Source organism: Hippoglossus stenolepis, chromosome 6 (genome assembly GCF_022539355.2).
Source record: "Hippoglossus stenolepis isolate QCI-W04-F060 chromosome 6, HSTE1.2, whole genome shotgun sequence".
Taxonomy (NCBI): Eukaryota; Metazoa; Chordata; class Actinopteri; order Pleuronectiformes; family Pleuronectidae; genus Hippoglossus; species Hippoglossus stenolepis.
The window spans coordinates 12813716-12825870 of NC_061488.1; the positions used below are offsets into that span (position 1 = coordinate 12813716).

The 12155-nt window shown below is 43.2% G+C and overlaps 1 protein-coding gene across 7 annotated transcripts in view; it reads right to left on the reverse strand.

The window, feature by feature from the left end:
- Positions 1 to 11558, reverse strand: part of fmnl3 (formin-like 3) — a 34184-nt gene extending 22626 nt beyond the window's left edge. For all 7 annotated transcript variants that reach the window (XM_035159849.2, XM_035159846.2, XM_035159847.2 and 4 more), the window contains exon 1: positions 10986 to 11558. In XM_035159849.2, the coding sequence (XP_035015740.1) occupies positions 10986 to 11102 (117 nt within the window). In that variant the 5' untranslated portion in view covers positions 11103 to 11558. The remainder of the gene's footprint in view (positions 1 to 10985) is intronic.
- Positions 11559 to 12155: the final 597 nt, after the last annotated feature.

The window sequence follows — 12155 nt, forward strand, 5'->3', positions numbered from 1 at the left end:
TTGTAAGCAAGAGTATACTTAGAAAACTACCACAGAACTTGGTGGAAGGAAGTGGTATCCACCAGTGAAGAACCCATTCCATTTTGGTATGGATCCGGATCAGGGGAACCAGGAACTTTCTTTCACTTTTGTTAACCTTGCAAGATCTTTCAACATTTTCCTGGATTTCTCATAGATTAATTCCCAATCTGGATCTAGTGAAGTTAAATGTGGTTTCATAAGGGGAATGTTGGGCCTTGGCGTAGATATGCGCTCTGCTGGGTGCCATTCTCGTCGTGTATATGCTTTTGTCAGTGATTTATTACATTTGTTGTAGAGAATGAAATACTGAAAACGAGATTGCGAAACTGATTAAAACTGACTGATTTATTGATCTTAATTTGTAGCAGGCCTATTGTTTGAAAATGTACTCTTTGTGCAGCATAGTGGACCTGGCTTACATAAATCCCTTATAAGTGGACTAGGCACAGTTGTAGGCCTGAAATAATAATAGAACTTTAATCTTTATCTTATATCATGTAAATCTAATTTCCCCACTGTAATACCCTAAAGGTGGCCTACCAAGGAAATGCATTCAGTGTGATTCCCTCTTTTGTGCAGCCTTCAGTGGGCTGGAAACGCAGAGTCTATCTACACAGGCCAGACTTAGTTGTCATCAGCTCGGAGGGAAAGGAGTGGGTGGTTCGAGAGCAAACCACACTGGACGGAGCCTGTGGCAGTTCAGACACGGGGCACACACAGCCGTCTAGAACCATGACAAGTCTGAGACTCCGCTCATCAGGGTAGGGTCTGGGAAGAAAGGACCTGCGGCACTACTCAAATGGAAGCTGGCCCTGCCAACATAAAGGTCACAGCCTCACACAACACCGCACTGAGCTTGGAAAACACAATTCAAACAAAGGGTTGGTTATTGTCATATTAGACAACCAGGGCACTAGAGGCAGAAAAACAAAGTTAATAATAAAAACCACAATAAGAGCCAAAAATGTGAATGTTGAAAGAATAGCTTGACATTTTTTCCATGCTAATTTGTTGTTCTTTATTTATTATATTCAATATACTGGAATCACAAAATTTGTAAGCTCAGTCATTTAATATATGACTTTACAGTTTTATGGTCTTTTCCCTGTGGATGTAGGAAGAGTTGATCCTGTTAGATTCGCGTGCGCCCGTCTTCTCATGCAACAAGATCTGGCTGCACGAGCGTCAATACAGGGAGCTGCTCGACTGAATCCACCGCCAAGCGTAAAGGCAGATGTCCAGTTGGATTTTTGAGTTTAAGAGCAACGGAGACAGCGTGGAGCTTGACGAAAACAAAGATGTGAGATGTGCGAAATGGAGTTGAAATACTGTGAGAATCTCTGAGACCATTTAATGGCACATCACTGCAAAAACGTCACTGAAGAAGGTAGTGAAGTTCTCCACATGCACATATCATAAAGAGGGTCTGTCGCTACTTTAATATGTTAGGATAAACTCTGCAGCGTTAATATGCTACAACCACTTTATGTTTTGCGGACAAACGTTTCAGTGAAGTAGCAACACAAAACCTGTATTAGCAGATGTGACACATCACACACGCCTTTAGACAATTTTCTCCTCTAATACCAACAATAATTATTAATTGTCTACACCAAACACTGTAGCAACAGCAAAGTATGTCGATCTGCAGTATGTGTGATGGTTTCATTCGTACACCTTATTCACACTGGCTGCCTGTTGATTCGATTTAATACACTGAGATGTACATGGATTTGTTTCCCCATTCAGGGTTGGTCATGTTAAATTAAATGTATATATGTAACTGATCTGGTGTCATTTCTTAATGCAAACATTCATATTTTAATAATGCACCAGTTTAGAGGGTTCCTGCAGAATTTACAAGATTTGTTATCCAAGAACCTCTTACACAAGCAAAATTGGTATTACGGAAAGTTCCCTAACTGAAATGGAAATCAGACCCAATATGGGTGGACGGTTCGAGAAATCAGTAGCAATTCCCAGTCGGAGTGCTAAAATGTATTTCTTCATAAAAAATTTTAAAAGTATATTTACCACAATGTAAATTTGTAACTTGAAAACTAAAAAAACAAAACCAACCAAAACTAAGTTATTGTACTTTTAATTCTTTGATCGATTTGTAGACAGGTAAACTCAAATTAAAATCAATAGTCTGACTTTTTTGTTCCAAGTTCAGAGATGAACCCTATTTGTTTCTGAGACTTGAGGATCTGAAGCCTGAAAAGAAACAGTTATGAACCTAGACTTAAAATAAAAGCATTCATCAGCTTTTCCACATCCTGTTTGGACGGAAATCTTGTGACTCTTCCTTTATGCTTCGCAGGATAAAAGGTTGATAAAATATTGCAATAACTTGATATGGCTGCTTAAGGTTAGATCTGAGTCCAGGAGAACACTCAGACTTATGTTTGCGTTGAAAAAATGCCGGAAATCTTTCTTTTTTCCTCAGTGTTAAGTAAACTCAACATATTATGTTTCAGCTACGCATGAAAAAAACAACACATTTCAGAAAAAGACTTCAGGGCTCTTGTAAGAAAGGAAAATGCTGAAAAGGGAAAATGTTTAAACAAAGGGTAAAAGTCTGGAGAGGGTAGAAAAATCTAGAGCCCTGATCCCTGTCAGGAAGTGGAGCCAACGAGGAGGCAAAGAAAACACAACGAATATGGGACCTGGCATGACTTTGTTTTCTTTCAGCATATTAACTGAGCATATTTTAGAAGGGAAAGTAATGCACCAGGCCCGGCTGTGCCAGAGGTGGCTGGATATAGTTCAAAATAAATGTCTCTCTCAGAAAAAAAGAAGAAGAGAAATAAATAACTGCCTCCACCCTCAGAAACGCCGAGACAGACAGGAAGGGTAAATACGGAGCTGACGTCAGGGCCGTACATCACGCACACTTAACAGTAGATTATGAGATTACATAAGGCGGGGCTCATCAAACCGGATGACCTGACACGTTGACGTCATTCGAGGTAAACGTAAGTGTGAATCAGACTCTGCCGATGACAGCATCTACAAACACCACACCAGCTTTTTATTAAGACATGTGACAGCCGGTGCTATAGTTAGAATTCCTCCTTTTCCTTGATACTGGAACACAATGAGAGGGGACAGGATGAGAGGCTCGGCCGTTGTCGTCACGGGGCAGCAGGGACTTCCTGCGCTCTTCAGGAAACCGAACACTGTCCTGAGTAATGTTGGGTTTGTTCTGGAGCTGCTATGAGTAATACGAGTGTGTGTTGTTGCACATCGAACGTCCACAATCTGTTTATGTGGATGAATGAATGCGTGTTTGTCCAGCTCCAAGGTAAAACCTCACTGAGCTGAAGGCAGCGGAGCAAAGTGTGAGAAAACACAGCCCCCCTTCCTCTGGGCAGACACCCGATCGCCCTGTCGCTCTTTGTGAGGTAACCCGAACCAGGCAATCACAACAAAGCGTGAGTCCTCCTGCACAAAGATGCTGGAGGAGCAGGAGGGAGACGCTCACCAGCCCTCCCAGCAGTTTTTTTTTTCAGGGCCCCTCCTTGTCCACACCTCCTAATGCTGGCCCTTGTTTACAAAGCAAATATAAACAGACTCAGTTAAGAGTTTGTTTATTGAGATATTAACATAACAGGTAAAGACAAGCACCTGATTTACGTGCAAATGTCGTGTCAGCGGGCAAACCTCATTCTTGACATGTGGATCCCAAAGCATGAGGCAAGTGAAGACACTGTAAAACAAGTGATTAGACAACAAAGGTTCAATGAAACTGTTTTCTAACCGTAAAAGGTGAAAGGTGAAGACGTCTGTAAACTCAGCTCCTCTTAAACAGATACAAGCTGAGTTTTATAGTAAATAATAGATAACAAAGAGATACAAATGAAAAACAACTAAATGCTTTGTCAGTGGATTTTCCTTAAGCTTACTTACTTAACCTTAGATACTGTATACATTGTTTTTTAATAACTAGTTTAAATTCATATTATTATTATATTAACACTGATTCCTGTTGCATATTAAGTAGTGTAATGTTTGCTTAGAATTCTGTTTATTATATAATTATTGACATCAGGAAGGATTTCTACGAAACTTGGTGGAAGGATGTTGTATGAGTAAGGGAAGAACCCATGACTTTTTGGTGTATATCCAGAGTTCCCCTTGAATGGATGTGTGTGTAATTTGTAGCAGTTCTAAATAAAAATCCAGATCTATTGAATTTAAATGTGGCTTCATAAAGGGACTGTTGGGCCTTGGTAGAAATATTCCCTCTACTAAGAGCCATTCCAGTATTAACTTGTGTATTCAGATTTCTTATTTGCTTTCCCCTTACTCTTGGTTCCTAGCTTCCCATGTTTAAGGGGGAACAGTTATAAAGGTGATTGGTGTTGTACATGTGCTGTTGAGAAATTTAAAGTCGGGTGTCTGACCTGTCTGTGATAATGAATAATTAGACTGTGTGTGAGAAACTGTAACCTGTGTGTTACCCACCAACCAGAGAACAAGACCCAGCCAGAAGGAAGCGTTACATTACCATAGAAAAGCACAGTGACAAATGGCCAAGACTCAAGGCTTCGCTAATGGCTGAAACTTAATGTGGTGTCGAAGCTCAAATCATGTAGCGCTAAATCCCTGTTAAATCGGTAAGTAAGGGAAACACAGTTTACAGCTGTGGTGTGATGTTCTCAGCCTCCTCCTGCCCTCATGCTAATCCACCACCTAACCTTCTCCGGCCTGAGCACACTCTGAAGCCTCCTTCTTCTCCCATGAACTCACGTCTCCTGGTCTGTGACCTCTGAGTCTCTCTGTTGAGAGAAATAACTTTCCACGGCCACTCAAAGTATCAGGAAGTTGTGGAAATGCCATTTTCGGTTGATAAATCAAGAACCGCCTCCCACAGTCCATTTGCTAATGCGTTTATTTACGACATGGCGGTGATTGACGGCAGTGATATCTGGGTTCAAGCTAGAGACCATTATCATCACAGAGTTCTTTGAAGCCCAACCAACAACCACAGCCTGAGATAAAGATGAAAATGTCCTTATAGCTCAAGGTCCCGCTGAAGCCAGATGTTCCTCGAGCTTCAAAAGTGAGTGAAGTTGAAATGCACACTTGTTTACAGGACCTTATCTCTGACGTTTCTCTGCTTCAAAACAGCAGGGATGAGAAACTTTTCGGCAATAACTATATTATTCAACATAGCCATTTTTAAACATGTCAAAGTTTCCGGGAAATGTGGACACAAACAAAGATATGAGGGATGTTAGGAGTGACTTATTAATAAATGTGAAGATTGGTCATGAACTGGAAGTATTCCTTCATTCCTGTGCGTTGGCAAACATCCTGTTTGTTCTCCTCTGTGCATCCGTGCACATCCCAGGGAAGCCCCGGCCAACAGATGATATACACGGGGAATGTCAGGAATGCAGGTACACGAAAGCCTCAATAACTCATGCCGACCGGGCCCTCTGACACACTGCCCAGTTAAAAAGATGAAGGTCAGCTAAAGAGAAAGGGCAACAACTGTGAGCCTGAGCTGCACAGAATTAAAAGTTGTGAATTAAATGTACTTTCCAAAGATTTATGTCCCTGGTGGTGAAGATAAAATAAAGAAGAACAAAAACCAAACCAAAACAAAATTAGAATTCACATGAATCCCATTAGTAGTCACACGTCTTTGAAGAATCCCCCTTTGTTTCTCAATATGACTTCATGAGTTTAAGCTTCACAGTGACAAGGCAGCGCAAGTCATGAAAAAAGAGAAACGAAAAGATTTAAAAAAAAGCTATGCTATTATGGGAAGGCCTGGGAAACAGTTACGTTACATCACTTGTGTATAGGAGAAGTAGCGCCAGGCACAGCAGTGTAATATACTGGATACGAGTTTACAGCCGTTTCACTGGGCGTCAAACGAAGGCACAAAAGGCAACAGGGGATGAGGCCCCCCTTCTAAAACAACACTGACTGACAGAGTCCCCATTGTACTGAGGAGGAAACCACTTCTCCAACCTACAGCCTTGGTGCAGCTGCATTAGAGCAGCACGCAAACCCCCACTGACACGCACAACTGCACACGCGTACACAAGCCCAAAACCCCCCACGTACATATGCATATTGCAAACATGTGCAAAAATGAATAAATCACGTTTTTTAGTTATGTGACTTTAAAAAAAAGGAAAAACAAATATTACCTGCGCTGTCTCTTTACAGGGTTTAAAGGAATAGTTTGACCTTCTACACTTCTACACTTATCAGCGGCTGGATGGAGCTCCATATTGGTAGTGCAGACATCCGCCTGACATCAGTGCCATCACCATCAAACGATTCCTTTTTAAATATGAAACCACTCAGGTAGAGCTCATGAAGAAATCTCAGACAGAATCTATGTCGAATGTGGACATGTTACATCTGCTCAGTCATGGTCTTTAACTTGACCTTTGCTTTCCAAAATAACAGCACGCAGAGAAGAAGAGAGGCAGTTAAAGTTGCCATAAAGCCCGGCACAGATTGGGGGGAATTGTAGCCCGAGGGAGCGGAGGGAGCCAGGTGGACAGCCTTGTGCTGAACCCCCCCCCCACCACCACCAACCACCACCAACCACCAGACTGCTCTGCTTCTCTAAAACCAAGTTAACTGTGTGCACTCAACTCCCGTAACCCCCATCCTCTTCCAGGGACATGGCGGTGGGTGGCTGAGCCAGATGTGTGATGTAACAAACACATTTTCTCTCTCCAGAAAAGAGGGATGGCAACGATGATGTGTGAGAAAGGGAGCGTTAGTCATATTGTGCACATAAATTAACTCAAAGTGCCATTAGAGAAATAAAAATGATTTAGGTTTGATGTCTAATAAACACGTTGCACATCTGGACTCCATTAGTTCCACTTGAGTGGCAACTATCAGACACGGCAGCTTTCTTTAGACTTTAGCCGTCAGGAGGCAGTGATGTCAGACAGGGCGCGGGAGTCACATCGTCAGCATGTCGGATTTGACTAACACTGACTTAATGCTTACTTCTTCTTCTGTAGTTTCCCCAACATTTACTCCAGGGACTTCCCTCTTGTCCAATCAAACATTGGGGGGAAAAAAGCACATGATGCAACTCGATGTCAGAGCATAAAAGCCGTGGTGCGTCGAGCAGAGTCAGACAAATCAGTAACGATGCTTTCCAGCGCAATCAAGTGGTGAAAATAATCCCATGCTGCTCCCGTAACAGCTCTTAAATATGTGCGCGCCACTTAAAAAACGCTGGTAAAGTCGTTACAACCGAGAACAGTGGCAGGCCGCCAGTTGAAAGGGAATTTTCCCTCTCTGTGTTCTCCTGTGGCCTCAGCCGGGACTAGACCGCAGGAATCCAGTAGTGGATTGGTGCGGGGGCACTTTGAAAGAGGATCCCGGGCCAGACGTACACCTTTGAAAATGCCACTCACTCATCTCACATCATTTTCATAAGCGCAGAGTCATATGGAGAAGGTTATTTTATGAGGCCAGACCCACAGCGAGAGTAAGCTCAGGAAATGGGAGCGTCTGAGAAACAGTGAATGAGAAGTTCCACTTCCACTTGGAATCAGGAATAAGTCAAAGTTACCAAGGACAAAGAGAAAAGAGCTTAAAGTTTCAAGAAACTACAACCAGCAGACGAGATATTTGAAAGATTCTATGTTCATGTACCTGTGAGGTTTACGTGGATCTATATCTCTCGCTGAACTAACTGCGTGTTGTGCAGAAGAAGCAGCCTGCATGAACACAGTTCTTATTGTAGAGCGAAGCAACCACAACCACCATTGGCTACAATGTAATTTCCTCTGTAAAAATGAAGACAGGAAAATGCCAGGCAGCTGTTTCCAACCACAAAAGACAGAGCCGAGGCCGTTCCTGACAACGCTGGACAGAAAAGACGAGGAGAAGTGATCCGATGCCTTTACCACATGCTGCAAAAAGTCAAATCTGACCCAAGCACTTTATTAGCAGACCAGCGTGAAGCAGACGAAGCTATAACCCAGGGGTCTCGTCCCTCTTTCACCGCCCGCACCATCTACAGTACAGTAGAGCGGGCCCTGTTAAAGTCATTAGCCTCGGGATATTACTACACTGGCGGAGGACGCTGCACCCATGACATCATTATGGGCTGGTGTCATTCCGGTGGGACGTCTGTGAGCTGTGTCTGAGAGAGAGAGGGATAGAGAGAGGGAGAGGGAGAGAGAGAGGGAGAGAGAGAGAGAGAGAGAGAGAGAGAGAGAGAGAGAGAGAGAGAGAGGGCAGTCCCGCCACACAGATGTAGACGCATCCATTCACATCCGCGCGCCATCATGTAGCAGGAAACATAGTGGTCCAGAGGAGGGGGAACTACCAACTTCAAAATATCCATTTATGGAGAGTGTTTTATTTGTTGAGTTACAAATACAGACAACAGAGTTGGCTCAGCTCAGCAGAGAGATGAAAGCAATGTTAACTGACTATTTCTGTCACGTACGATACCGTGGATATAGCACCCAAAGGAATACAACCACCGCCAGACATCAAAGTCATTGCCTTGTCTTCCTGAATGAGCTCTGACCACAAAGAGGGAGGCTAGCTGATGTACCGTTATCTCGCAACAAGGGGCGAGCGGGGCAGAGAGGAGACCGCTGTCTGATAAGAACAATTAAATATACACGCGTGTTTTTCTTTCCCACAAAAGTAAAGGAAAACTGGAGATACTATATGAGGTATAGGCTGGAGTGGGATTCCGGGGAGCCTGAAAACTTTTCCCAGTCCGAAGCACAACTGAACTGTTGAGTCTACTGCGTCTCTCACAGAAATCATCTGCTCTGCACGGCTGAACATAATAACAGGGATTGATGTTGTGTGGAAGGGCAAACAAGTGCAGACTGTTCCCGTCTCCAGGCAGGCTGAATGTTGATATAAAACCATTTCCAGTCTTTCTTTGAGGAAAATGTGAGGGCTCCAGATCGGTCACGTGGAAAAACTTTACATTCCCCTTAAAACTTTGAGGCCCAGAGAAAGAGACCCAACTTGAGCTGTCATATTCGCGCTTGCTGTAGAGTACAGTGTATAATTGTTATAATGGCTGAGACTTAGCACAGCGGTCAACAAGCAGGCCTTGAATGGCTTCTCGCTGTGCTGAGTCTCTTCAAGAGAGGGCTTTACGCTGTAGCTGCTGATAGCTCTGGCAAGCAAGTAATGGTTTTATTCCAGAAAACACGGAGGGTCCACAAAGTATTCAGGGACGAGCTGCTGTGAGGATCTTGTCTCTTTTCTGCTCGATGCCGTAATTAAGGTCTCAATCTGCTGAAAATCAACTCCGGGTGTGGTTGTGTTGAAATGTGGAGTGAGGACCACAAAATAAGCACCTGGGAGAAACCCTCATGCTACTGTTTAACAAAAAAAAATCACATAAATAAACAGAGAGGTCAGGTAGTGCATTCTCTTTCGACTGCAGGAGTCTGGACGACTTACAGCGTAACAGAGCAACAAGTTGGAGTGACGTTCTAGAGCTTTCTGTTTTCTGCCTGCGTGCGTGTGGAGCATGGAAACACTATTCAAACACAGACTTAAGTCGAATATTGTATTTCTTATATGTGTATGTGTGCTGTGTTATGGTTGATTCATTGGTGTCGAGCCTCTTTATGTTTTTCTATCCTATTTGTTTAAGGTTTTCTATATTTACTGTAAAGCTCATTACTTATTATCCTGCCTCCTTGTGCTATAGAAATCAAACTGATTGATTAATGACAAGAAAATCAGCAAATCATCACTTTTGATTTGGCTGCAACCAGAAAATGCTTCATTTCTTGTTTGACTTATTAATTTAATCACATCAGCAAAATAGTTTCAGATTCATTTTCTGTTGAACAGAACAGACAGACAGACAGACAGACAGACAGACAGACAGACAGACAGACAGACAGACAGACAGATAGATAGATAGATAGATGGTTCAGTTTGTCATGAACAATAGCAGGGAACACTGATTTTATTCTACGTGTCACCTGTTGAAAGAGAAAGCGTGTAAAGTCCCCTCTTGACGTGGGATGACAGAGTCACTTGACTGAGCTGACGGATGGTAAAAGTGGGTGTTGACTGTGGTTATTACAAAAGAGCTCAGGCAGCAGCAGCTCCACTCCTGCCTGGTGTGAGGAGTAGGAAGGAGGGGATGGGTGAGGAGGAAGGGGGAGGTAGGCTCCTCGGGTGTGGGAGTTTTGGGGGAATTCAGAAAATGTTGTTTTCAGATGGTTTGCCTGCAGCGAGAATGAAGTGTCTACAGGCAAAACCCAGGCGGGGAATGTTGCTGTGATGTTCTGTGCCAAGGCTGCGTACAGTAAAAACGTCCTTTCTGCCTACGTAGATCAAAACCACCCATCCCCTCACCCACCATGCTGTGCTGTGTTTGCCACTTCAGCCAAACGCTGACTTCTCCTCTGACTTTGGAGGAGACAAAAGAACCGCAGGGGGAGGAGGTGGGGAGGAAGAGGGGGGGGAGACAGCAGGCAGGGAGGGAGTGAGGTAGGGAGGGGCGGGACAGCAGCACAGGTCCCTTCATTTAGAACATCAGCAGCTCATAATGGAGTGTAAACACACACACACACACACACACACACAAACTTTCATAATAATGTGTTAGCACTATTTTAATTAGGATTCATTACTTTATTTTAGTATTGTCTATACTGTCTCTATTTTGATTCCTTGTATATACACATTAATTACCTCTGTTAATATTTCATAGTTTCTTTTTCAGGCTTTATCCTTTACTGTGTGTTATCTAATGACGTATCTGCAGCTCCACACAAAATGTCATTGTACCTGCACATGGAAAATAATAAAGATCTCTTGATTCTTGAATGGAATTCAAGGGGGGACATTTAACAGATGGGCTCAAGACAACAGTGCTAACAGTAAAACAAACAAATAAACAAACCTGTAAATCAGTGTGAAATGATCGTTTATAAAGTTTGAGACACATAGAGGTGATAACAACTCACCAAAACAATGGCAAATTTCTCCTCCAGCTCGGTGGGGTCAGGCATGGGCACCTTCAGGGGCATGATGTGATGCTTCATCATGTCCGACTGGCCGTCCACGCTCTCTATGTTGCCCATCTTCTCCCTTGTGCCAAATCCTTCAACTTATTTCACTCACAATAATAACAAAACAAAAAACAATAATAATCCAAGTTTAAAAAAGCAAAAATGAAAATCTCATTCCAAGTATTTCCGAGAGTCTCGTGAACGTTTTGAATCCAGATAATCCACTTCTCCGGATGAAAGGCTGACAGCGCAGGAGTCTGCTGTTACTGTCCCTCTGTGCCATTTACGCGTGTATCTCCATGTTGAGCCTCACACTGTATTTCCACTGTCCTCCCTTCAAAAAAGCTATTGTTATGTTATTTTAAAAGAGATGAAACTTTCTCCTCTCCAGAGTAGCTCCTTCTTCTCCGGGCCCATCCATTACTCGCAGATCACGCATCACTCCCCGAAGTTACTTCTAACTGCTGCTCAACTTTCTTGGCTGCGACGCGTTTCCATTCATTATTGTTGTGTGATCCTGATTAAGCTCTTTCGCCGCTGCCTCCACTCAGAGGGCAGGGTTTTCTGCTCCCGTCCCGCCCCCTGCTGCGGCGCTCCTGTTGGCTCAAATAGCTGTCAATCACTTACTTCTCTCTCTCCGCCCCTCACATCTGTAGGCAGTAGGCCCTCATGCAGCTGGACCGTAAGATGAGGGTTAGTCAGCACTCTATCGCGACCTGCTGGCGAGATATGACTATGACATGTTTGGAGCGTGTGTTGATGCTGCGAAGCTACTTCAGAATTATTCCATGTCAATAGTGAGTCCTCCTCAAACACTTCTACAATTTGCTGTGACTTTTTTATTGTTTGTGTGTTGGACTTTGCGCACAGAGATTTTTATAAACAGTCTACGCTGCAGAGTGAAGTTAGAAAACTTTGCATCCATCCTACCGGGTTTATCTGCAGTCAAGATTTCATAGTCAATGTTTTTCACAAAATTAAACAGATTTTACTATATTATTCTTAACATGTGTGGCCAGTTTGTACATTTGAATGATATACTGAACAGGTGTTATTTTTTTCATACATTCAAATTTAAGAGGTGTGTTAAACAAGTGACACAATCCTCTGACCCCGGATTACAGC